Genomic DNA, 27,818 nt, shown 5'->3' on the forward strand with positions numbered 1-27,818 from the left:
TGACACTTGATTTAGAAAACTGTATTAAGAGTTGCTAAAGGCAAAGATGGCTATTAGAAAGCCCCATGTCTGAGGATGGCTGAGTTCTGTCAGCACCACTGCTGTTCCAACAAGCGGAGAACAATCTGGATGGCTGGTGCTAGGCTTTCAATAAAAACGTAGCTGGAGCCGGGCGCTGGTGGCTCACGCCTGTAATCCTAGCTACTCAGGAGGCTGAGATCTGAGGATCGCGGTTCAAAGCCAGCCCGGGCAGGAGAGACCGTGAGACTCCTATCTCCAATAAACCACCAGAAAACCGGAAGTGGCGCTGTAGCTCAAGTGGTAGAGCGCTCGCCTTGAGCTGAAGAGCTGAGGGACAGCGCCCAGGCCCAGAGTTCAAGCCCCACGACCGACAAAAAAAAAAAACAAACAAACAAAAAACGTAGCTGGGTGTGGAATGTGCACCCACCGTCACAATTATGCAGGAGGCTAATTATAGAAGGATTGCAGTTCTAGTGCAGCTTGGGCAAAAAAGTTCATGAAATAGCCCTTCCCCTGGCTCCCCAAGAGAAAAAACTAGGCACCCTGGCCAGGTGCCCATCATCCCAGCTATGGTGGGAGTGTAACAGGAGGATCACAATCCTGCCTGGCTGCGCAAAAAAACCCCAAGAACTTATCTCAAAAATAGCCAGAGCACAGAGGGAGATGTGGTTCAAACAGTAGAACAGTAGAACTCAGCTGTGAAGTCTTGAGTTTAAACCTCAGTGCTAACAACAACAACAACAAAGTATTGATTTGGCTCCAACACACGGCCTGGGGCACAGACTTGTGCATCTGCACTAGCTCTGGCACTTTCAGCAGAGAGGGAGGAGCTCAGAAGGAAGGCAAACACTCTGGAGGATATGGGTGGGGCTAAACATTGGGTTGGCTTAGATGGTAGAATGCCAGCCAATGAGTGAAAGCATGCATCAGATAGCAAGTTGAAGTGCCAGTCTCTCTCTTTCATACCCATTCTCTCTTTCTGTCTCTCTCTGTCTGTCTCTGTCTGTCTCTCTCTCTCACACACACACACATTGCTAAACATAGTGGTTTTGTCTCCATTACTTGTTTGAAACTACAGATTACCTGGTCATATAGGTGAGTTTGGTTTTCTGTTTTGAAAGTGCTGACCACCTCTACTTCCATGAAGACGAGCAGAGCCTGCAGTCTTTTTTTCTTTTTTGTTTTTGGTCAGTTATGGGGCTTGAACTCTGGGCCTGGGCGCTGTCGCTCAGCTCTTTAGGTTAAGCCTAGTGCTCTACCACTTGAGCCACAGCGCCACTTCTGGCTTTTTCTGCTTATGTGGTGCTGAGGAATCGAACCCAGGGCCTTGTGCATGCAAGGCAGTCACTCTACCACTGGGCCACCTTCCCAGCCACACAGGCTGGCTTTGAACTACAATACTCAGATCTCAGCCTCCTGAGTAGCTAGGATTACAGGCGTGAGCCACTGGTGCCCGGCTCCTGAAGTCTTTATGTCTAAGACAGCATGAAGTTTCATTTCAGCTACTCCAACTCTCCTTAGGGCTTCAGAGCGGGTGGGTGCACACTATCTGCCTTGTGCATCTACAGGAAGAGACCTTCCTGGTGCTCATTCTATCAGTCCCTTCAAGCTGCACTGGGCCCATTTGAAAAGGCTCCTTTCCCTCCCTGTCCTCTTTCCTTGCTTTCTCTGCATGTATTTTTTTTTTTTTTTTTACCCTCCCTTTCATTTCCTGATTTCCTTTCTGAGAGTACATGCTGCCTTTTTTGCCTTATGTAAAGCTACTGACATGCAAGTGAAAACAATTTCATTTCCTTCTTTGCTTCCCTTCCCTTCCTCTCTCCTTTCCTTCCTTTCTTTGGTCTTTCTCTTCCTTTCTTTCCTAAGCAGTTCAGGATCCTGAAGTGGACCTCAAGTCCTTATGGACATACAGTTATACGACAGCAATGACCTCATTCCTATCTGCCATTTCCCAGGCTGTAGTGTTAGTGATGTGGTCATTTCCTCAGCTCTAGGAGCCTCTGGCATTGCCTCTTGACCTATGGCCTACCTGCTACAAGATGACATCAAAGCTTCCTTATGTCTGGACAAAGGATCCCATTATAGAAAACTTCCAAAATCTTTATATGTATGTGTGTGCATGCACACACACATGTGCCAATACTGGGGCTTGAATGCAGGGCCTGGTACTATTCTACCACTTGAGCCATAGCTACACTTTTGGCTTTTTGGAGGTTAGAGATAACAGTCTCATGCACTTTTCTTCCAGGCTGGCTTCTCAGCTTCAGAGTAGGCGTGAGCCACCAGTGCCCTGCTGAACTTTGAAATCCTTAAGATGAGACTTAGTGTGATTTTGGTTCGGATATCCAAAGCCCTGGGAGGCTTGAAAGTTCTTATTCACTGTCCCTCCTGCAGGATGGATGTGAGCACAGAAACCCTCATTCTCCAGTGGTGCTGGATGAGATCGGATGCATATACACACAGCTGTCTGCCTGCCATGCAACATGATCCCTACCATAAAGAATTTATCACAGACCTGATCCAGTAACACGTCAGCGTTTATCCACTGGATTTAGAATTTACAATGCCTCCATACCACACTTATGATTCTCCCAAGCAGATGCATTAGGCCATTGGAGTCTATCTTCAATCCTCAAACTAACCATCAACAGGTCTTCTCCAAAAATGTCCACAGAAGGCACATCACAGGTAGGGGAAAAACGTGTGCCCACCTCCACTGCAGAAAGCACGTGGAAAAGGAATATAGAAGTAGGTTCTATTTGGGAAGAGTTCCTTGCCTAAGAGCCAGGTGTTTCTAAACCAGAGATTCTGAGAGGCCCATGCCCCTAGGCTTTCCCGCAGCCTTGGTGGCTGGTTGGGTGGGGTGGGGGATGGGGGAGTGTTCAGCCTCACCTGGTTATTTCTTCTTTCAGGGCAGCAGGGTCCGCAGGGTAAAATTTCACACGGAAACACATGGTGAATGGAGGCTGAGCTGCATAGGAAAGAGATGTCCATCAGCGTAGACCTTCTCCCAGAAGATGGTCATGCAGAGATACCGCCCCCCCTCCCTCCCACCACCTATGCACAGGACTCTGAACTGCCCATAGAAAATCCTCACACGGAAAACAGGGGAAAACTACAAAACCAAGACTTGCGACCTTGGCCAGGCTTCTTCCCACCCTCCCCAGGGCAGAGCTGGAGTGCATTCCTGAATACTCACATCTCAGCTGCTTCACCACAGACTTGGTAAACTCCAACCAATGCTGAAACGGAGAACGCAGGACATGAGAACCCTCCTAATGAGCCCGAGTGTCAAGTCTAACGTGTGTTTACGCCACTTAAACCACTCTACAGATTGTAGCCCAGGATAAAAGTGGCCCCAAGTTTGTAAAATATAGGTTTGGAGAGTGGAAGGGTGACAGGATTTTTCGGAAACTAGCTCCCATGGAGCAGCTGTGACGAGGGGAATAGTTCCAGCTTCAGATGCCATTTCTGGGCTTCCCTGGGAATGCTGCCTCCTAAAGCAGGGTGCCAAAGTTCTGAGCCATGTTTCTGGCATGCCAGTAGGTGTGAATGGCTTCACGGAGGTATGTTGGAGACAAAAGCCCACCTGGCTTGAGTAGGGAGATGCTGAGTATGTTTACTAAACCCAAATATATTATACCTGTGTAAAATATATTACGTCTGCCTAACCTGTGGTATGTGTTATCTGCACATACATATAGTATATGGCATATACTATATATGATATATAAATATATAATCTATAGCATATATATATATATAAAATTTGGCCAAGGAGTGGGATGGAGGCCCTTGATATCAGAATATTGACAAAAGGAAATCTTGTAAGTGTACAGAGGGCAGAGATGGTATCACCAAACTTTGTGTTAGAAAACACATACTCAGGACTCCTTGGCCTACAAGGATGGCTCAAGTCTTAGTTTCATAAGATAATAAACTTTAACTGGCACAAGAGGAAAGGCACAGTGGTAGAATACTTACCTAGCAGGCAAATCCCAGCACCGCCAAAAGAAAAGATAATTAAGCCAGGTGCTGGCGGCTCACGCCTGTCATCCCAGCTACTCAGGAGGCTGAGATCTGAGGATGGTGGTTCAAAGCCAGCCCGGGCAGGAACGTCTGTGAGACACTTGTCTCACAGAAATGGAAGTGGTGCTGTGGCTCAAGTGGTAGAGTGCTAGTCTTGAACTGAAGAGTTAGGAGCAGTACCCAGGCCCTGAGTTCAAGCCCAAAGATTGACAAAAAATTAAAAAAGATAATTAATCATAACCAATAATAGAATGCTATCCTGTTCCCCTGGGATTTTTTTTGGTCAGTTGTGGGGCTTGAACTCTGGGCCTGGGTGCTGTCCCTGAGCTCTTCAGCTCAAGGCTAGTACTCTGCCACTTGAGCCAAAGTGCCACTTCCTTTTCTCTGGGGGTTAACTGGAGATAAAAGTTTCATGGACTTTGCTGCCCAGTCTGGCTTTGAACTGTAATCCTCAGATCTCAGCCTCCTGAGTAGCTAGGATGACAGGCGTGAACCACTAGTGCCAGGCTTCCCCTGGGAGTTTTATAGAAGCAGGGCATGATAGCAATGTGTTTTTTTTCATCGTCCTTGTGTTTTTGTTATTCCCCCTGCCCCCCACCCCCAGTACTGGAGTTTGAACTCAGGGCCTGCTTGCTAAACAAATGCTCTACCACTGGAATCATGCTCCCCGTCCTTACATGGTACTTATGTTTGGAGCAAGAAAGCAATGAGACCATCCTCTATCTGCTTCTCGAATCTTCATGGGAGATTTATTTTTTATTTATTTATTTTTTGGGTCCGGTCGTGGGGCCTGAACTCTGGGCCTGGGTGCTGTCCCTCAGCTCTTCAGCTCAAGGCTAGCACTCTACCACTTGAGCCACAGCGCCACTTCTGGCTTTTTTTCTTTTTGCTTATGTGGTGCTGAGGAATCGAACCCAGGGCCTCAGGCATGCAAGGCAAGCGCTCTACCACTGAGCCACCTTCCCAGCCCCTTCATGGGAGATTTATTACTTTCCTTATTGATGTCTGTCTGTTGGAATGCTAAGCAAGTACTTTTGCCAATCTGCAGTGAGCTAAAACTCCTATTATTTGGGACTTGATTGCCTGGAAGTAACTCAAAGCCACTAGATGAAGGCTCCAGGAGGACAGGAAACACCTCATTGGTCCGTAGTGTATGCTTAACATGTTGCTGTCCAATGGACAGAGGGACTTGGGTCCACATTCCCTCTTCCCTGGCTACCTCCATTTAGTGTGATGCTTTGGCAGCATCTTCCCTGTGGCGGGAAAGCAGCCAAGGACGTGCAGACAGCATCCTGGCCTCCCTGAATTCCCAGCTCTCACCTTCTGGGCCAGGTCGTGGGTCATGCAGCTAATGGACCCACTAAGAGCCAGTTCTTCCGTCAGCTCCACATGGATAATCTGGGCTGACATTCTGCTCTCTTGCTTTCTCTGATCTGAGTTCCCACGAGGCTGGCAACTCATTATAGCCACTCAATGTGGTTAAGAGGTCCTTCTCACATTACATGGCCCACCGCAGCTCTGCTTCGCAGGGAAGCAGAGGCGAGGGATGAAATTGCATAGAAACAACCAGGGTCCCAGGCTGTGCCTGGATGGGCGGAGGAGGCCTGTTTGTTTAAGCACACAGGCATTGGGCAGAGGGAGGGAGAAGGCAGCAGGTGTCAGGAACTCAATAAACAGAACACCTTTAGACATTAGACATAAAGGAAGACAGAAACAGAAAGGCAAGATGGAGGTGCAGTGTCAGTAGAGGGCTGATGGAGCTGAATGACAAGAAGGCCATGGCTGTAGATAAGGCTTTCCTCTGCACTGCAGTGAGCTCAAGGAATGACTGAGGCTGCAGAAGGCTGGGAAGGGGTTGGGAAGGGAGCAAAAAGCACTGCCAGCTTATCAGGAACTTCAGCAGACTCCAGCAGGGAAATGTTCCGAGAGCGTCCCAAGAATACCCTACAGTTGCCTTATGGCCCCAGCATCATCAGCAACCTGATAATCTGGCCTTGGGGAGAAGGGATCAGGAGAGGAAAAGGTGATTCTGGGAGCAGGGTTTCTGCTGTGTTTGGGTGAAGGGCCAAAACAGCATAATCTGGAGACTCAGGGGCTGGTGAGAGGGCAGAGGCCCTGGTTCTGAGGACAGTGGGGAACGAGGAGAGGCAGCTCCTTAGGGCAGACACAGAACCGAGCAAACAGAGGTGGAGAGTGGATATGAGTGCTGGCTTCAGACTACCTTGGAGCTGGTGTGTGTGTGGGAGAAACGACTTATTTTATACCGTAGGGAAACAGGGGCTCCTTTCCTCCATCTTTACCATGATCCAGTGGATCTAGAGCAACTCTTGTAATGGGTCCCTTTCCCTCCAACTCTCTCAGGCCTTGGCTCTCCCGGGCCCTCCCTGGGGGTGGGGGAGGCGGGGGAAGGGCACAGGGACACTGCTTTCACAGCAGACCAGGGAAGACTTTCAGCTCGGGGAGCCAAATGGCTCCACGCTGCCTTTGCCACTTACTTGGCTGTTGCAAATTACTCAGCCTGCCTGAGACTTTATCTACTCCTCTGCGGAATGGCCATTACAATTATGGATACTCATCATCAGTTTTAAGCACTACATAAAAATAACATATGTGAAGCTCTTGGCCTCAACATATATCAGCTGGAAGAGCCTGGCATGCTCCCTGCAGAGAAGGGCATAGCGCAGACATTGCCAAAGGTTTCTCTCCCTGCCTTCCTGTCTCCTTCTCTCCTTCTAGCTCCTTCTCCATTACAAACTTCACAGGCGCTGACTCTCCTCAAGTAACTTGTGACTTAACTGGAGAAGAACCAACAGGACTCACTCTGTCCTTTTTAGTTCGAACACCACCATCTCTTGGGAGCTGAAGAGATCTTGGGGTCATCAGCCTCCCTTTTAGAAGTGAGAAAGCTCATACCAAATACCGTCTGTAAACACCAGTCTACCATTTTCATTTTCTAGGGAGCACCCACAGCAGAGAGGGCACCTGGATTTCTGGTACTGGGAAGGGGAACCCTCTTTGTGGCCTCATATTAATAGGTCCAGAACTAAGGGGTGGACCTTTGTAGAGCAAAGGATACAAACCACTGAAGCTCTTGAAGGCACCATTTTGGCATGTGTGAAATGCCAGGCTTTTCGTGTTTTACAGCTGTCTCTCAGATTGCCTTCTAGGTATAAGACTGTGTATGACTTTAAGTAATGACAGCCAAGTTCAGGGTCTGGCTGGCCACTGATACCTGACGCTACACTCTTTGAGGAACCATTCAAGGCTTCAGGCCCATTGAGGAACCCTGTGCTCCCCGGGGGCTCTGCATTTTGACTTACCCGCTGCTTATCTGGGTCTACAAAGCGGATTCCAAAATAGTCTTTCTCAAGGAGGTTCAGGTGGTGGCAAAGAAGATCAAACAGGTACTGGCCCTTGGCATCTCTCTGCAAAGCAAGCAGAAATGAGTGGCGTTCAATGTGACTGTTTCTAATAAGCATTAAATCATTCAAATTTTCTAAGTGTTTCATGTGGATAAGGTAACATAACCGTGCCCACAGCTCTGCACTAGGATTCTGGGGTGTTTAGTACCCAGAAGAAGCCCAGCGCCACCACTACTGTGTGAGCCTTTCCCTGCTCATCGCAGGGATGAGCAGTCAGTATGGGACACACAGAGCTCCACCAAGACCAGCAGGCTCTGCCTCTAATGTGTGTCTCGAACCCATTCACTTTTCTTTATCCCCGTGACCAACTCCATAAGTCAAGCTGCCACCAATTTGCAACTGGACCACCGCCAGAGGCTTCTCTAAAGGATTTTTCTGCTTCTACTCCTATCCTCAGTCATTCCACACTGCCACCGGAGGGACCACAATGCAGATACCATGTCTGCTTTGCTGAGTAAGCAATGCAGGTGCACAGTAAGCTATTATTCAAGCGTACGGAAGAAAACACTATGGACGGTCAGTCGGTCTCTCTTCCACCCTGGTCTCCCTGTGTCCCAGCTCCTTTCCCTTGTGTATCCTTTATGGGATGTCCTGTATACAGGCAATCATAGATGCGTGGATGTGTCTTTTGTTTTTTAGCAGTAGTGGAGGCTGGACTGGATTTCAGTCTTCCTACCTGTCTACACCTTCCACATAGCTGGGGATAAGAGGTATGCATCACCATGCCTGGCTGCTTTTCTTGAGATGGGGTCTTGATTTTTTTGTTGTTGTTGTTCACACTGGCCTTGAAGTGCAATCCTCCCAATCTCCATCTGGGATGACAGGCTGGCACCACAACCCTCTACAACCCTCTACAACCACCTACATCTCCTCTTTTAGGTCCACATTGCCGTAACTGGTTTTCCATCTATTACAAAGACCGTGGTGATCCTGAATTTCACTCTACACTCCAGCTGAACAGACTCAGTGTCTTCCCACTGCTCCCAGCCGAAGTCCTGACTGCTCACGGCTGGTGATGCCCTTGCGGCTGCCCACCTTCCCTTTGAGCATATCCAATCATTCTTCCATTTCACTCGGGCCGAAGCCTTGCTGTTCTTCAACATGCCAAGGCTTTTTTTATTTGCCTCTCCTGTGACGCTGTGTTCCCTCTGCCTGGGATGCTCTTCCTGTCGTCGCTAATCTCAGCCCTTCTATCCTTAAGTCTTGGCTCAAATGCCTTCTGCAGAAATCCTCCCCTACCATATGGCTCTTCCCTGTAACTTTCCATCGCATCCCTTTTATGTCAGTCAGAAACTTACAATAAGTGTACATATCTTGTTGACTTATTTGTTAAACAACCTATTGGCTCCTTTTTGAGACCGTTACTGTGGGAGCAGGAGCCTTTCTCTACAATTTAGAACAGGGCTTGGTACAAGGCAGGTAGGCTCTCAATACTTACTGAATGCCAGGAGGTTTGTTAAGATGAAAACGTTAAGATTCAGGCTCTTTATAACCCATCACTTCTACTTCAGAGCCTGCCTGGGTATCCGGGCTATGCTGGGGGAGGGGAAGGCTTGCAGGAATCTGTGTGCAAAGCATCCGTCTCTGGGTCTGTCCCCTGTTGTCTCCATAGCTCAGCCCAGATGACCATCTCCAGGCAGTCCACATCCAATTTCGCACCCTATTTGAGGTTGTCTTACAAGATCTAAAGGTCTCCCTAGTGCCAAGGCCCAAGGCCATGAGTGATCACAGAATGCCCTGACCCTACTATAACAGACCTATTTGTAAGATCTCCACGAGAAGTTACACCTCAGCTCTTCTGCTGGCTCCCTCTACTGGATGCAGGATACTAACTCCTTCAGCAAATACCTTAAGAAGCTTATCCTTGCCGAGGCTGAAGGATGAATAGTGGGTAGCGTTACCCAGAAGAGGCAGTGTACTTCCTCCTCCTCCTCCTCCTCTTCCGCTGGCCTCACATTCCCTCTGACAACATACTCCCAAATGCAACAGCCCCATTCAACACGCCTTGGTCTTCCACCAAAGACGAGTATTCTTTCAGAACACAGACTAGGCAAGAGTCACACTGGGACTTCTGGGTGATGGATCACACACCAGGTCTTTTGAAGAACTTCCTTGGTAACCATCTTTCTGAGTTGGGCCTGAAGATCACTTTCCTACTCATCCCTCAGAGTGGGAGGAGAGCCGAATCTCATATTTCTGTTTCTCTGGGGGTATAGGAAGTATTTTCAACTCTTTTTCACATAGCATGTCCTAAACTATTATCTTTCTTAGGGTAACTGGAATGGAATAGCACGAAACAGTTGCATATTGTGCTGAGTTTTTTCTTTACAAGTTTTATTTGCACCAATCTGGCTACTACATTGTGATCAAGTTAGTCTGAATTTTAATGTCTGAAGAAACTCTCTTCCAAACACTCAGAAATCATATTAACAGGAGCCTGGGGTAGAGACAGCCACAGGGAAAACATGCTTCTGTTATAGAAACCGTGAGGACATTTTTTTTTTTGGTGGGTTGTGGGGCTTGAACTCTGGGCCTGGCTGCTGTCCCTCATCTCTTCAACTCAAGGCGAGCGCTCTACCACTTGAGCCACAGTGCCACTTCTGGCTTTTTCTGCAAGGTAGGCACTCTACCACTGAGCCACCTTCCCAGTCCTTTTAATATTTTTTACTGAATGACTTTCTTTTGTTTATGTGGTACTGAGGAATTGAACCCAAGGCCTTATGCATACGAGGCAAGCACTCTACCACAAAGCCACAATACCAGTCCCCGCAAGGACTTCTAATAAGAACCTGGTCTTCCATTAAAATAAAACACCACCACAAAAGGCTCATGGGCTGTACTTGCAAGGCTCTTTAGCTGTTAAGAATCTTAAATTCAAAGCTGGGCACCGGTGGCTCATGGCTATAATCTAAGAGATTATAAGGATCTAAGGATCGTGGTTCAAAGCCAGCCTGGGCTGGAAAGTCCATGAGACTCTTTATCTCCAATAAACCACTAGAAAACCAGAAGTGGTGCTGTGGCCCAAGTGGCAGAGTGCTCGCCTTGAGCTGAAGAGCTGAGGGACAGTGCCCAGGCCCAGAGTTCAAGCCCCATAACTCCCCCACCCTCCCTACCCCCGCCAAAAAAAAAAAAAAAGAAAGGAAGGAAGAGAGAAAAAAATCTTAAATTCAGTAGATCAAACATCACGATTCTCCCATTTCACAGGGAGAAGGCATGGCTCTTCTCTTGTAGGAGGCAGGAAACAGGCCCGTAGCCTGTTCTACATCCTCAGCATCTGGCGAGATGCTCCCTGCTCCCCACCATGGAGTCAAAGTTCCCTCAGATACCTGGCTCTGTACTGAGAGATTCACATAAAGCTGCAACTTCCTTTGCTGCATCTCTTCAGATAGGGTGAAGTTGAGGGGAACGGAGAGATGCTTTCTGGCAGAATTCTGTGAATTTTAAATCCTAGCAGAAGTACAAAGGCAGGATCAACCCAGAATACTTTGGAGGTAACTTTCAGAGGTTGCCATATGCTCCTCTTTTGCCAGAGTGGAGGTGCAGGATTTTAGGATTTTCTGTAAGTTCCATGGCCTGGTGAGTTCTTTGCACATCTCCTGTTTTTAGGCTGCTCTCTGCCTGGCCTCGTGGCCCTGGTCTGTCTGCTGTCTCTATCTTCCCCTGCCTCTGCCTGCGGTTTCTCTGGCACCATGGCTGTTCCCATGATGTGTGCTGAATGCGGTAGTATTGATTATCCTGGGGAAATAGGCCTTTCGCTGACAGGTGATTACAAAGTCAGAGCTCCAAGCCTGAGCACGTTTATCTTCAGGACAAGTGATCTGAGTGAAGCACTGAAAGCCTTCCTCTTCAACTAAGCGTCAGAGGTTATTCTCTTCCCTAAGACATTATCGGGACAAAGGAACTTACGAAGCTCTCATTTATAAATAACTTCATATTTTATGAACCACAGTAGTAACTACACAGGTTTTTGAAAATAGCAGTGCATGGAAGGAAAACCCATTTATTCTCTCTAGATGGTGCCCAGAATGATTGATGAACCTCTCAGACTCATTTTGCAATCTAGGCGGAGAATTCCTGTTCTTGTTCCTCCCTGTCTGATACGATTCCCTTAGGTTTTGTGTGTGTGTGTGTGAGTGTGTTTGTATGTGTGCACCTGTCCTGAGGCTTGAACTCAGGGCTTAGATGCTGTCCCTGAGCTTTCATGCTCAAGGATAGCACTCTACCACTTGAGCCACAGCTCTTCTGGTCTTTTTTGGTGGTTAATTTAAGAGTTGTTTCTTTTCTATTATTATTATTATTACATAGTTGTAAAAAGAGATTACAATTCAATAAGTCAGGTTATGAGTACAATGTTCCTCAATGTCATACCTTTCTTCATTCTTTCCCATTTTCCCCCTACCCACAAGTTTTTTTTTGTTTTGTTTTGTTTTCCTCAGTCATGGGGCTTGAACTCTGGGCCTGGGAGCTGTCTCTCAGCTCTTCAGCTGAAGGCAAACACTCTACTACTTGAGCCACAGTGCCACTTCTGGTTTTCTGGTGGTTAATTAGAGAAGAGTCTCACAGACTTTCCTGCTTGGGCTGACTCTGAAGCATGATTCTCAGAGCTCAGCCTCTTAGGTAGCTAGGATTACAGGTATGAGTCACTAGTGCCCAGCCTCTCAAGTTTTATTTTTATGATTTTAAAAAAAATTAGCACACATTATAGTCTTACAAAATGATTTTCATTGTGGTATTTCAATCCATACAGACAATGTATTTTACTATAGCTCTCCCTTTTTCCTCTTCCCTGTTCTTAAAACAATTTCAACAGGTTTCATTTTTTGATTTGCACACATGTACATAGGTATTGAATTCATGTTCACTGTCCTCTGTCCTGCTGATATCTACACTCCTCCTCCCAAAAGTGCTCGTTCTCTCTGTGTGTGTCTCTGTCTCTCTCTCCATCTGGGTGGTACTGGGGATTGAACTCAGGGCCTTGCACTTAGTAAGCTGGCACTGTACTATTACACCACTCCCCCAGCCCAGTTTTGTCTCTTATAGCAAAAGGACTGAGGCAGGAGGCAGCAAGTAGCAAGCAAAGCTTGGGCCAGTGACCTAAGCCATTCAAGGGTAATTGCCTTTTCTGCTTCATCATGATAACCCTTGGGCAGGAGAGCCGCTTTATTTTACTTGTTAAGTTTTATCCTGTTCAGTCCTACCACCTGGGTTCTAGTGCAGACTAGGCAAGGCTTCAAGTGATCTCCATCCTGGTCTTAAAGAAGGCGGAGGGAGGAAGAAGAGACTATAGAAAGTGGGCTTCTGAGCCTCCACAATACAAGAGAAGAGAAAGCCGCACCAATGCTAGGAGCCTGGAGGAGAGGTAAGAACTGAGCAAGCGGCCCTCAGAGGCCAGGCAGGGAAGGGACGGGCACAGGTGATGGGGGGTGGGGGGGTTCTCAGCCTCCATTCCAGTTTAAGTTTATATTTAAATCCTTGAAGGCCATAACAGTTCCCTACTTTCCTGACAGTGTCTTCTCTGGATACACTGTGCTGGTGTTGGCCGGGTTCAGGAGCAGATGCTGTGTGAACGCTTTTTAATGTTAGAGGAGTCAGACACATTAACTCATCTTCCCAGGGCCGTGGCACAAGTGAGCTGAGCAGGAAAGTGTGAATCAATTACTGAGGTGCGGCTTCCTGCTACTGTGGCTCCCTTGCACCCAACCCAGCTTTCTGAGCCTGAGGTGCGGTGGGGCGCTAATAGCAGGGCCCCAGTTTCACCAACCTCAGCACCTTCCACCCTAAAGTACATTTTTCTTTGAAGGGAGGAACCCCTGCTGGGTTCCCACTTTTCTTGCTCAGTCGGAAAGCCAACTGTCCAGGAAGGGCTGAGGCTGCAGCTTGTTGGTGTGTGTGTGTGTGTGTGTGTGTGTGTGTGTGTGTGTGTGTGTGTGTGCGTGTGTGTGTGTGTGTGTGTGTGTGTGCGCGTGTGCGTGTGCGCCACACTGCTTTGTGTAGCAGCCTGTCTCACATGCAGCAGGCCACAGCTCAGCCCTGCCTAGGTGTGTCCTCCTCTGCATCCCCCTCAGAATTCAGCAGCCAGCATGAGAAGGATGAGGCGCAAGCAGGCACTTGGGTGCCAGTAGTGCCAGGAGGCTGCCATTGGTGCCGCAGGAGTGATCCAGCCCAGCGTTCAGAGGGAAGAGAGGATCTAAGCCCCTTAGCCATGGGCATCATGAGCCATGCGGATGGACACCTGTAGGCTGGGCTGTTGGGTGTGGTGCTGCGGAAGCCCTGTTGGAAATCCTCACTCGGGTCAGAGAACTGGCTTGTATTACCACCGCACAGGTACCGGGCTCGTCTTGAAGTATCCTCCTATTCTGCAAGGGAATGACCACCATTTTGAAAATTTATCCCAAGTGGCTCTTGAAGCACAGAACTACATCTGTATCTTCTCCTTATCCCAAGGCCATTTCTCCACAACTACTATCAGAAGAAGAGTAGAAAATGCCAAATATAGGGCTGGGAAGGTGGCTCAGTGGTAGAGCGCTTGCCTTACATGCATGAGGCCTTGGGTTCGATTCCTCAGCACCACATAAACAAAAAAGAAAAAAGCCAGAAGTGGCGCTGTGGCTCAAGTGGTAGAGCGCTAGCCTTGAGCTGAAGAGCTGAGGGACAGCGCCCAGGCCCAGAGCTCAGGCCCCACGACTGGACCAAAAATTCTTGGAGATTTTAGGAGTATGCCACCATGCCTGGCTTCACAGAGACACGAGCAAGGTTTCTACATCCTGTTCCTGACTTGCTCTTTGGGAAGAAGTTGAATGAAATAGAAGGTAAGACATGACACAATTCCAAGACACTAAACTTTTTTTTTTTTTGTCAGTCATGGGGCTTGAACTCTGGGCCTAAGTGCTGTCCCTCAGTTCTTCAGCTCAAGGCTAACACTCTACCACTTGGGCCACAGCACCACTTCCAGTTTTCTGGTGGTTTTATTGGTGATAAGAGTTTCATGGCCTTTCCTGCCCGGGCTGGCTTTGAACCACGATCCTCAGATTTCAGCCTCCTGAATAGCTAGGATTACAGGCGTAAGCCACCTGCACCTAGCCTGACACTATACCTTTTTAAAGCCATGGCTCTGATTTAGAGTAGCAAGGAAAAAAAAGCATTTTGCAAAAGGTACTCAATAAATGAACTCAGAGCCTCACTTCCCTTAGAAATCACAACAGAGTGTGTCTGGAGTGAAAACTGCTAGGTCTGTCTGTAACATCACATTCATCACTCTGGCATCCTCAGGTAACTGCACAAGGGGATGTCAGCAGGTATGAGAAAAAAGGATGGCTAAGTGGAGCCCTTAGCTCTCTAATTAGGGTCCCAAGTTCCTCAGAACACGCTCCATCACACAGCTGCTGGCATTCTATCCTGTGACTAGATGGCTTATTCTCACTGCTCCAGAGGATGGCCAGGGTCTTTCACGGAAGTCCTCTGTCATAGCAGACAGACTTGGTCTGCGGTGCCTCCCTTCCCAGCACTTGGTGGAAACAACCTCACTGTGCTATCAATACTGAGAGACCCAGGGGTAAAGTAAGATCTCTGGTGCCAGGAACTGAACAGATGGGTGAAGAGACGCTTCACTGTACAAATGCTGAGATGCTGGAAAGGACCGGAACAGTTCCACATCTACCAACAGTGGCTGTCCCAGTGGAGGAGAGAAGGGGATGAGTGGCGGAAGGCCACGGAGCTAGCTCACTCAGAAAGTACTTTCCTAAACAAACAGCGAATTTAAGACTCTGCAATGATCAGAACTAGTGGGTTCTCAAAACGTGGGCCTGCCTCAGAATCACCTGGAAGGCCTGTGAAAGCAAACTGCTGGGCCCACTCTAGAGTTTGGGTCTGAACCTGGGTGGGGCCCGAAAATGTGCGCTTCTAACAAGCCCTCAGGTGAGGCTGCAGTTGCTGGTCTGGGGCAGACCAACCCTTCTCCAGCAATCTCCTGATCCCAAAAAGTGGATATGTGAACTCTACCGCATCCAGCTCTGTCATCACAATTCTTGATTTCATTCATCTCGCAGGTTTTCAGTACCAGAAGTGCCAATTTCAGAGCACAAGGCTTGTAGGTTAAAACCTATGTAGATGCTACTCCTTCCTGCCAGGTATTCAAATTCTGCCTTTCATGACAGCAGGCAGCTGACCAGTTTTGGCTAGAAGGTTCAAATCCCCAATTACTGTCTTCTTTTAATGGCTAACTCCTTCAAAACTCAATGAACTTTTGCAGCGAACCAGTTCATCAGAAAGAAATCCTGCAGTTAGATCAAACCGAATGCTGAAGAAGGGCTCCCTCCTCATCTCTGTTCTGCTGTGAGTAGCAGGGAGTCTATTCTAGAACATTTCCTCTCTTGGCCTCTAGACTCCTTTGTCTAGGAGGTAAAGCTGGGAATGGGCCCAGCTCTCTGCCGGCTGCTGCTTCCAGCCTGAATCAGGCTCCAGAGGCTTCTTAATCACACCATGGTCTTGGTTTTATGACCAGCCTGTTTCCTGCCTTTTTCCTTGGAGAGGATCCAGCTTCCCCTCTATGGAAGGCTAGGTCAGGTACAAGGCACATGCATGGGGCATATGGGTCTGTGCCAGGGAGGCAGGCCTTCCATATTCAACATTGGCAGGGAGCCTGGGACTGGAGGGAAGTGACATACGGGAAGGTGGTATCTAGAGCAAGTCAATCTCCCTCCCTGTGCCTTGATATCCCACTCCTACACAATCTACTGTCCTCTTATACGCTCCAAATCTCAGATTCCATACTTACTTACCACAGTAATAATATCCCAGGTCCATTTTCTTTTTTAAATTAAATTAAATTAAATTTCTGTCAGTCGTGGGGCTTGAACTCTGGGCCTGGGCGCTGTCCCTCAGCTCTTCAGTTCAAGGCTAACGCTCTACCACTTGAGCCACAGAGCCACTTCCAGCTTTTTATTGGTTTATTGGAGACAAGAGTCTCACGGACTTTCTTGCCCAGGCTGGCTTTGAACTGTGATCCTCAGATCTCAGCCTCTTGATAAGCTAGAATTACAGGCGTGAGCCACCAGTGCCGGCTACCAGGTCCATTTTCTAACCAAGGATTTTATTTTATTATTTTTGTCAGTCCTGGAGCTTGAACTCTGGGCCTGGGCACTGTCCCTGAGCTTCTTTTGCTCAGGCACTCTACCACTTGAGCCACAGCACCACGACCGACTTTTTCTGTGTATTTGGTACTGAGGAATGGAGCCCACCGCTTCACGCACGCAAGGCAAGCACTCTACCACTAAGCCACATCCCCAGCCCAAACCAAGGATTTTAACAAAGGGATTTTTAGAGTAATTAGGTACTTTTAGCAAGGTAGATAGTTAAGGACATTTATTGCTAGTTTAATTAACAGAAAGAGAAAAAAAAAAAAAACCAAACCAACCAACCTTAGGGCCATTGCTCAAAGTAAATGGAAAGAGTAACTAAATGGAATGCATTCAATTCTAGAAAGTGCCTCCAGCAGGTCTGAGACAGTGAGCAGCATTATGGGAAGCTATTACCCTGCAATGAATGAGTCTGGTTACTTTACTTTACACTGAGATAGAAAAATCCTGTTACACCATCCAGTAGAGGCCCTCAGCCACACGTTGTGAGGATCACTGCAGAAACTTCTAAGGAGATCTTGAAGCTACTGACACTCTCTGTCCTCACTCCTCCACCAGGCTACTACTTCCTAGACTAACCCACTTGGCAGTGGGGTCTCTGAACTTACATGAGAGGGAGTCAGGGGTGAAACTCTGGCTGGGCTTAGATGAAAGAACAGTTCTATTTGTGTGTTCTTCCTTCCCACCCTATTCCCAAAACTGGGCCTTGAACTCTGGGCCTGAGCCACAGTACCACTTTCGGCTTTTTTTTTTCTTCCTGTGATTAACTGGAGAAATGAATCTTATGGATTTTCCTGCCTGGGCTGGCTTCAAACTGCAATCCTCAAATCTCAGCCTCCTGAGTAGTCAGGATTACAGGTGTGAGCCACCGGTGCCCAGCTTTGTATGTTCTCATATATAAGATTGGAGATTCTTTGCCTGTCCAGATGTGGTAGACAGGGACTGCTGGAGTTGGGAAAGGCCTGCTCAAGTACCTCTTCCTACTTTGAACCTGGCACCACCCTAGAGGTAGAACCTGGGCTGAGGCAAAAGCTGAGTGGACTTTGAGGTGGGAGCTCTAAACATGTTAGTCTTCTGGATGTGGTATTCCAGCGGTTGAGTATGACAGGTATCTTCTGGTCTATGATCCTCACATGCACTGGGAGGAGTGGGGGTGACATTGGGTGAACCCTGGCTCTGCATAGTGATGGAGAGAGAGAGGACTGAGAAGCCAGACCTCTGGAAATGCAATGGTTTCTCTGCAGTATTTGGGTAATGGCAAAGAGGCCGGAGCCTGGACCAACAAGGGCCAGAAGACCACTGACTCATCCATGTCATCTCTGCCATGTGTAGCAAGGTTACAAATACTGGCACCCAGGCTCCACTGAGGCACAGCACTGGATGGAGTCACCATTGGTAAAGTCTCCCATATCTGCTGCCAATTGAGACTGTGGGGTTTTTGTTGTTGTTGTTGTTGGTCATGGGGTTTGAACTCTGGGCCTGGGCACTGTCCCTCAGCTCTTCAGCTCAAGGCGAGCGCTCTACCACTTCAGCCACAGCACCACTTCCAGTTTTCTGAGTGGTTTATTGAGATAAAAGTCTCATGGGCTTTCCTGACTGGGCTGGCTTTGAGCCGTGATCCTCAGATCTCAGCCTCCTGAGTAGCTAGGATTACAGGTGTGAGCCAACAGCGCCTGGCAAGTATGGTGTTATTTAAAGGCCATAAAATGCTGAGAACCAGTGGGAAAATGACTCAGCCACCGCTACTCAAGGCCTCCCTTTCACATGGAACTACCTGAGTGACCTCAAGGTTACGGAGGTCAGAGGTTTAGCAACACCTGAAAATTCACTGGGAAAACTCATCTCCTGTGGAATCTCATAGCACTCACTGTCTGGACCACACAGCTGTCCTACTGTTAACCCTCTTGGGTTCATGTCCTCTTCCCACCAAGAGACATGTGGTGTGGTATCCAATGTATGCCGTTCATTGCTCACAGCCCAGTGAGTGCTCATGTTCCTGCTCCTCAGGAAATATTTGGTGATTAATAACTAGATTAATAGAACGAGGCTAATTGACAATATCAAATCTTACTCGATCAGCAACTTCCTTCAACTCCTGTTCCCCAGTGAGATCAGTATAGGAAAGAATGGAAAAGGTCCAAGCTGGGGTAAGGCTGTTGGAGATAGTGTTCAAATTAGTCTAACTTAACCCTAGAAACTAATTTCAGAGCTTGTCCTGTGGGTCTAATATTTGTCTTATCTGCTGAATCGAACTCCATAGGCTGTACTTGGGAGCCAAGAGGAAGAGGTTGAGGGAAACAGGCTCCAGCCTAAATTGCAGGGAGTTCCCAAAAAGCTGCCTGCAATGCAGCCAGCCCAGCTCCAAAATAACTGCATACACCAGCAACATGCAGTCCCTCTGCTTCCAGGAAGGCCTCTACCTGGACCCTTGCCATTGGGAAGGAATTAAAAGTTCAATACTGGAAAAGACTAATAATTGTTATTCGCTTAATTATGTTGATGTAAACCTTACAGCCAAGTTCTTTTTAGGAAGTGAGCACTGAAACAATACTTTTGTGTTCCTGGACTCATGAGGAATAAGGTTTAGGAGGTTTTTAAACTTCTGGAAATAGTGAAATACTTGTCTCTGGCCAACTTCTGCCAAGTTTCTAGGAATTTTCCTTTCTCCTTCTTCCCATTCCTCCTGGCTTTCTTGCCTCCCTGCTTCTTTCCTTTGCTTGCTAGCTTTGCCTTTCTTTCTAAATATATCCTTCACAAACCTGGTGAGGTGCACCGGATTTTTGGGTTTTAGCACCTCAGCTCAGTGGGTAAGTAATGGCAACACAGGATTGGATGTCTGCACTGTTATTTGTTACAGGTTGGTTCCTTTGGACTAGACTCTGGGATAGAATTTAGCATGCAAGATGTTTACTAAGAAGTGTTCTTGGGATCAATATCCATGGGAGGGAGAGGAAGAGCTTGAGCTGCCATGTAGGCCCTCTGGCCCATCAATGAAGTAGCTGAGCCACAGGGACAACCAGAGCTGGACTGGCTCTTCAGAGTTGTATGAGTGAAACCAACGTAGCTAGGCTTTGTGCGCACTTGCCTTGAGCAGGCGCTGAATATAAATAACCGCTAACAGCACTCCCAAGCGGGGGCAGGAGGAGAGAGTGTGGACGAAACGTCAGAGTCCAACACATCACTCTTTTTCTTTTTCTTTTTTTTTGTTGGTCGTGGGGCTTGAACTCTGGGTCTGGGCGCTGTCCCTCAGCTCTTCAGCTCAAGGTGAGTGCTCTACCAATTGAGGCACAGCACCACTTCTAGTTTTCTGGTAATTAATTGAAGATAAGAGCCTAGGCTGGCTTTGAACCGTGATCCTCAGATCTCAACCTCCTGAGGAGCTAGGATTACAGGTGCGAGCTTCTGGTGCCCTGCTCAACACGTCACTCTTTACAGACGTACCAAATCATAACCATTCACTAAGATCCAACCGTGTGTAAAGCACTGTTCAAACAAGTTTGTTAGTGCTAATGATTTCATTAGCCCTGTTTTATAAAGAGAAAATGAAGGCTTAGTGAGGTTAAGATGCTTAAGACCACACAACTAGGATGTAGGACTCAAACTCAGGCCCACTGTGCTGCAAAGCACACATTCTTGGGAACTGATTGATACACATCTATCCGTAAATTCCCCATACAGCCCTGCAGAAGAGGCAACTTTGGGTTGGCTTTATAATCCTCTGACTACCTTTCTTTTTTGTGTGTGTGTGTGTGTGTTTATGAGATTTTTTATTAGCACATACCAACTGCAGTTTGGGGCACCATCAACTGTAGTATTTCAATACATGTACTCTGACTACCTTTCTAAGAGTATAACTATGCACATATAGACAGCCTACTGCTTGCATTTTTTTTTTTGTCGTGGGGCCTGAACTCTGGGCCTGGGCACTCTCCCTCAGCTCTTCAGCTCAAGGCTAGCGCTCTACCTCTTGAGACACAGCAGCGCCACTTCTGGCTTTTTTCTGCTTATGTGGTGCTGAGGAATCAAACCCAGGGCCTCATGCATGTGAGGCAAGCATTCTACCACTGAGCCACCTTCCCAACTCCTGCTTGCATTCTTTTCTGAACACATCGCATCCTTTATCCCTGGGCACAATTGGCCTGCTTCAGTTGGAAAAACACTCCTGTTGGAAATAGGACAGGTACTGGGCTTCTCCATGGGGAAGCACAAAGGGGAAAATCTTTACAATCTAATAGGAAATGAGTAATTTAGTCAAGAATATTTGAAGATTATAAAGTAAGAAAGGAGCCAGAATTAGGTATCAGCTGGCAACCAGTCTCAACTCTGGCAGGCTGGTGAGTTTGACATGACAGGTTAAGACGAGGCTGTATGTGCCCTTTTTGTCTCCCTCAGAGACTACTGAATTGTGCTCCTCTTTCACACATTTTCAATCTTGCTAATCTTCAATATGACCTTTAGGAGGTCATTAGCTCAAGGCAGGAAAAACTTTGGTTCTAGCCAAAAGACATATCAGTGGCAAGTTTCTTTGTGGGGATCTCCTCTTCCCCCCAAGTCGAGTCTCTCAAATGCTGTTCTCTGGGGTACCCTTTTTGATTTTGTCAAAGCTACTTAGAAAGGCAAGTAGTCAATAGGATAGGTTCTGGAGCTGCTTCAAGACATCACCTATTACTTATCTCCAGCCTTTCTTCTCAGGGAGACTCTAGAGAGGAGAGTGACAGAAGAGTCCCTTAGTTTTTCTTGAACTTCATTTTGGGGCGGAGGGGAGAAACTTTCAAGTTACAAGGGGAATCCTCCCTGTCAAAATGGAGGTGGGCATGAGAGTGTAGTGGGAGTGAGACAACCATAAAGACATCACAGAAGTGATTTAAAACTCAGTCTTATGGGATGTCTGGAAGCCTACTGGCGTCGAAGTAGACGGGCAGCAGGAGGAACAGAGGATGTAGAGCAGGGGAACTTCAACTAACAGCCCAAGTACAAGGTCTGTTGTAGATGAACATGGAGAGGTAGGCAAGGGCCAGATGGGGAAACAAGAACACTATGGGGACTTTAGTCTGCAGATGATAATGAGACATGGAGAGATTCTAGGTAGTAAAGACACCAGTATAGATCTCCTCTTGGTGGAGCACCTTGGCAGACAGTAAGAGCAGAAGCTGGGAGAGAGCTGAGAAATCCCTGCAACACCTGGACAGCCAGGTGAGCCATAGGGAAAAAGATAATGGCAATGAGGATAGAAAGAGTTAGGTGGTAGAATAAGTACTTACGCGGCCAACTGAAGAGTTGAAGGAGAATTAGGAATAGAAGAATTAAAGGACAATTGCCACAATTTTAGTTCAGCAAGGATGCTGGTACAATAGCTTGAAAAGCTATCGTTAAATTGAACATTATCACGATGATTGTGTGGATGGGCCATTAATTCTTTTAAGGCTCTGACTACTGAATTAATTAGGGAAATAATTACGATTTCTTAGATCAGTCATTACACGGATTTATTTTTAGAGCACACTGTTTTGGCAAATCCTATCTTAAAAAAAATTGGTTTGCTAGGATACATTTCCTTCTCGCAGGTACCAATATTGAAGTCAAGTAATACAGCAGAGAAATCATGTTTGTGTAAACAGAGACTTGTGCATTTCTATAGACCGAGTTTTAGATGTTCTCCTCTGAACCTCTGCACCATCACCTCTCAAAGTGTTGTAAATTATCTACTAAATGGTCATGGAGGTTAGAGTGTTAGAACAGGGATCTGGCCTTATGCCTGGCATGTGCAATACTCCAAACAGTGGGTATTCATGAAATGAAGTGACTGAATAAAAGCTGTAAAAGTAATTTTTTTGTCAGCCACGGGGCTTGAACTCTGGGCCTTGGCACTGTCCCTGAGCTCTTCAGCTCAGGGCTAGCGCTCTACCCCGTTGAGCCACAGCACCACTTCCAGTTTTCTTGTATTTAATTGGAGATAAGAGTCTCATGGACTTTCCTGTCCAGGCTGGCTTTGAACCATGATCCTCAGATCTCAGCCTCTTGAGTAGTTAGGATTACAGGTATGAGCCACTGGTACCCGGCTTAAATTATTATCTTATAAAGATAATTGTAAGTGCCCTTCTCTCAGGATGGCCAGCAGAACTGAGGCTAATTCTGCACAGAAAAGGAAGGAGATGTTCCTACTGACTCAGCCAAGTCTCAGCAGTATTTTCAGTTTTGTATGTCAGTAGGCACCTCAAGGAGTCATTGGCAGACATAAAATACAATTCCTTATGGACATCGGGACCTTTGGAGGCACTTTCTCACCACTAAGAACGTTAGTAAAGCAGTATATTGTATCTGGGTGCTGATGGCTCATGCCACCAGTGAGCTGAGGATAACAGGTCAAAAGCCAGCCTGGGTAGGCGTCTGTGGAGACTCTCATCTCCAATTAGCCACCAGAAAACCAGAAGTGGAGCTGTGGCTCAAAGTGGTAGAGCACTAGCCTTGAGCAAAATAGCCCAGGGACAGCACCCAGGCTCCATAACTACTACCACCACCACCAACAAAAGAAAAATATGAAGAGGCTGTGCAGAGTAATGCACATCTGTAATGTTAGCACTTGGGAGGCCAAGACAGATCAAGGACACACTGGGCTACAAAATGAGGCAGAAAACAATACAGAAAAAAAGAAATAGTATGTTTCTCTTATTTATTATCAAATAAGCCATGACAACTGGAGACTGTTTTCACTTAAAAAAAAAAAGATTTATTTTTTTGTACTGGTGCTAGGGTGTGAATGTAGATCTTAGGTACTTTTTCCCTGAGCTGTTTTGCTCAAGACTAGTGTTCTACCACTTGAGCAGTGGTTAGTTGAAGAGTCTCATAAACTTTCCTGCCCAGGCTGGCTTTGAACTGTGATACTCAAATCTCAGCCTCCAGAGTAGCTATGATGACAGGTGTGGGCCACCCGCACCTGAACTCCTTTCACATTTAAGTTGGATTCCAAGAGATTTGTTTGCAGTTTCTTTAACTAAGAGAAATTGTCAGGAAAGGTCAAGCTTGCAAGGTTTAGGGGTGGAGGGAAATGGAGGAAGCTATTTCATCTTTGGTTATTTTGCATTGTATTAAATAGTTTAATTTCTGCTCTGCCACTTGGAGATGTGTTCTTACGCTTTTCATAAATTATGGCTGCTAGGAATTCACAATATAAGGATGTGTGAAGATCAAGAATGTGGAATTTCAACCAAGATTTGAAATGATACCCTTCAACAGAAACCTAGTACAGGACTGCTGCTGAGATATGGACATTTCTGACTACAGCAACAGCTGAAACTCAGTATGAGTTTCAATAATTTGCTTTTTGGAGTTTCTGGAGCTTGTGCTATCTAAATTTAGGTTTGCTTAATGGAATGGCTTTCAAAAAGCATTTTGTGGAGGGCTTTATAATCAATCCTCCTCTCTGCCCAAAATGCATGTAACTTTACTCATTTGGAAAAGTGGGAGGGAGGAAGAAATGGGCAAAGAACCAGGATTTTTTTTGGGTCAGTTGTGGGGCTTGAACTCAGGGCCTGGGCCCTGTCCTGGAGCCTTTTTGTACTCAAGGCTAACACTCTACCACTTGAGCTAGAGCTCTACTTCTGGTTTTTGAGTGATTAATTAGCAATCAGAGCCTCAGAGGCTCACACCTGTAATCCTAGCTACTCAGAAGGCTAAGATCTGAGGAATGAGGTTCAAAGCTAGCCTGGTCAGAAAAATCTCCGTGAGACTATCTCCAATCACTCAAAAACCAGAAATGGCACTGTGGCTCAAGTGGTAGAGCGCTAGCCTTAAGCACAAAGAGAACTCAGGCCTGAGTTCAAGCTCCACAGGCTGACCCCCGCCAAAAATGACTTTTCTGCCTGGGGTGGCTTCAAACCGCAATCCTCAGATATCAGCCTCCTGAGTAGCTAGGATTACATGTGTGAGTCACTGGCGCCTAGCTAAGAACCAGGATTTCTTCCTGAGGTCTTAACTTTAAGTGTTTACAACAAAATGCAATACTGGCTGCTTTCAATGACAACCTATATAAAAGAAAAAACATAAATGAGTCATGAATAATAAAGTATTAATAATAATACTGTGTGTATAGCAGCACTGGGGGTACTCAGAGCCTTGCACTTACTAGGCAAGTGCTCTTTTCCACTTGTGCCATACTTTCAGCCCTTTTTGCTCTGGTTATATTTCAGATAGGACCTTACTCTTTGCTTGGGCTGGTCTGAACAGAATCTTCTTATTTATACTTCCTGTGTTGCTAGGATGACACTGGTGAAGATGGAGTCTCCCTAACTTTTTGCCTGGGCTGGCCTCGAACCTTAGTCCTCTGGGTCTCCAACTTCTAGAGTAGCGAGAATTATAGAAGTGAGCCACTGTGTCTAGCTCCAAGAGTTCCTTTAATGTTAAGGATTAAGAACACTCAGAACTTGAAGAATACAGCAAGTTCACAATACAATTAATTCAGTTCGTTACTGAATGGATTAGTATCCTCACAAATTCCTGCCTACTCACAACCTTAGAATATAGCCTTATTTAGAAAGGACATCTTTGCAGAATGTCTTTAGTTAAGGCTATACTGGTTTAGGGTGGGCCATGAAGACAGGCAGGGAGTGCGATAATGCAGTTATAAGCTAAGGAAATCCAGTGACCACCAGAAGCTAGGGAGAGACAAGGAAGGCTTCTTGCCTCGCGTCTGTCTGTCTTTCCAATGTTGTGCTCCTCTGGTCTCGTCTTCCCATTTCAAAACTACCACTCTTTATTTTAATTAAATACAGCTTCTTGACATTTCCCAGTCAATTTCTCTATTTTCTCACCTCTGTTCCTTTGGTCATGTTATTCTCTCTACCTTCAGTATTCTCTTCTGTCTCTGCTTGTGAAAATTCTCACCAGCCTTCAACACTCTGATGAAATGGTACTGATTCTACCGGACAGCCATTTCTGACCACAATAATTTATGCATATATATGTTATTTTGTCACTTGTAATATGTTTTTGATCCTCTGTTACTACTTGAACTCCTTAAGGAGAAGGACTATCTTATTTATTTAGCAGTCCCAAGTCTACCTGTAGACAGAGACAGAGATCCTTTCCGCATTGAACGTGACCTCAGCAGAGCCTTGGTATTGGCAAGTTATGTAGTTCTAAGGAGACCAGGTGAAGAAAAACTGCACATGCTCAGGATGCTTAGACTTCAGTGCTGTACTGTGGATACCTAACTCATTTAACCCACAGCACCACCCAACTTTTACTAAGACATGCCACTTTTCAACAAACCTAAATCTTAACACTTTATCCCTTAAATCAGGCACACTAACTTTTATCTTGTTTTCTGGACACCAGCAACTTTTGGGGAGGCAGATTTTCACAAAATTAAGGGCAGGTAAACTACTCAGCGGATCACACAAGATTTCAACACAATGGATGACAATGTGACTGTGAGCTCCTCCAGATCAACTGAGCTGTGCAACGAATATACAGTGTAAATCATTTTTTTGCCGGGGCTTGGACAAAACGGCGTGCAATAAGGTGGGCTCACACTATGTCTGGGTTAGCCTCCCAGTGATATTTAAATTCCTCAGCACACAGCTTACACAAAGAAGCCATTCAATCTGAAATGCCACGGTCAAAGATGGGAGCTCTTGGCTGACAAAGAAGAAAGTACCAAGTACTTCTGGAAATAGGTTGTTTTCTTCTCCAAACTAAGTATTTCATATACCAAGAATTAATTTTTAGCATTTTCTTTTTTTTTGGGGGGGGGCCCGGTCGTGGGGCCTGAACTCTGGGCCTGGGCACTGTCCCTCAGCTCTTCAGCTCAAGGCTAGCGCTCTACCACTTGAGCCACAGCACCACTTCCGGCTTTTTTCTTTTTGCTTATGTGGTGCTGAGGAGTTGAACCCAGGGCCTCATGCATGCAAAGCAAGCGCTCTATCACTGAGCCACCTTCCCAGCCCCAATTTTTAACATTTTCATAGTGAGATGCTATCTTGAAAAAATAATAAGCATTATTCACAAGTATTATTATTATTATTTTTAGGGTTTCTCTGGGAGTCTGACTTCAGTGTATATACAGTTAGAAGGGTCAGAAAGGGCTGGGAATGTGGCCTAGTGGTAGAACGCTTGCCTAGCATGCATGAGGCCCTGGGTTTTATTCCTTAGTACCACATAAGCAGAAAAAGCTGGAAGTGGTGCTGTGGCTCAAGTGGTAGAGCACTAGCCTTGAGCAAAAGCAGCTCAGGGACAGTGCCCAAGCCCTGAATTCAAGTCCCAGGACAGGCAAAAAATAATAATAATAAAAGAAGGGTCAGACAGGGTCAGACAGAGATTGGGGTAGAATTTCTGCACAGAACTGAGGTCCCTGATCCCCCAGGATTTTCCCCCAGTGTGATTTTCTTTCCTCCTCACATTCCAGATACTGTGGTTGTCTCCACCTTTGGTCCCTGTGTGCTTGACAGAAAGCCTGGCTTTCTGAGATTTATGTGCTCTCCGACTGCCATCCCTTTTTTCCTAGAGTAGTCCCGGCTTCTCTGTCTCTGTGCTGTTAGGCGGCTGCTTTTTCTATAATAACTCGGTGTTTCCAATTATCTGTGGGAGAGTTGGTTCAATGGGGAGTACTTGGTCATTACAGGAAGGAGAAAGTGCCTTCTCTAAAAACTGATGTAATTTTGAAAACAAAATTGTTTTCCCGAATACAGAGAACAAGAAAGAGTATTAAACAAAGAGCCAACGTTCTATCAGTTGTAAACAGAGGGACCCGATTTAAAGTCTCAATTTAGTTTAGTTTGTTTTCAAATGTGCCATTACTTTTGCCCATTACATGAGAACATCAGGCGCTGGGTGCCTGGGCCTCTTTGTGCTTGCCATACTCCCCAAACACAGAGAGGACACTGGTACAGGAAACAAGCACGAAGCATCACGGATGCATAGGGGATGGGAACTCCCAAGAGGCCAAAGTGTAGTGGAATCTCTACGATTTCTTAGGGACACAGACAAGGGGCACATTCCAGGACAGGAAGCAAAACTCCCCCAGATCTAGGGATGGAAAGGGATCTCTGACTTTATCTTGTTTGTTTTGGCCATAGTGGGTTTTGAAATCAGGGCTTGCATATTTGTTTTTGTTTATTTTTCAGAGAGGGTTTTATACTTTTGCCCAGCATTAGCCTTGAACCACAATCTTCCTACCTCTGTCTCTTATGTAGCTGGGGATTACAGGGGTGAACCG

The 27,818-nt window shown here is 46.5% G+C and overlaps 1 protein-coding gene across 5 annotated transcripts in view; it reads right to left on the bottom strand.

The window, feature by feature from the left end:
- Window positions 1–27,818, bottom strand: part of Frmd5 (FERM domain containing 5) — a 238,372-nt gene that overhangs the window by 30,267 nt on the left and 180,287 nt on the right. For all 5 annotated transcript variants that reach the window (XM_042687991.1, XM_042687987.1, XM_042687990.1 and 2 more), the window contains exons 2-4: window positions 7,371–7,475; window positions 3,221–3,263; window positions 2,914–2,992 (exon numbers count right to left, since the gene is read on the bottom strand). In XM_042687991.1, coding sequence (XP_042543925.1) covers window positions 2,914–2,992; window positions 3,221–3,263; window positions 7,371–7,475 — 227 coding nt within the window. The remainder of the gene's footprint in view (window positions 1–2,913; window positions 2,993–3,220; window positions 3,264–7,370; window positions 7,476–27,818) is intronic.

This window comes from Dipodomys spectabilis, unplaced genomic scaffold, assembly GCF_019054845.1.
Source record: "Dipodomys spectabilis isolate Male_0828 unplaced genomic scaffold, ASM1905484v1 ptg000108l, whole genome shotgun sequence".
NCBI lineage: Eukaryota > Metazoa > Chordata > Mammalia > Rodentia > Heteromyidae > Dipodomys > Dipodomys spectabilis.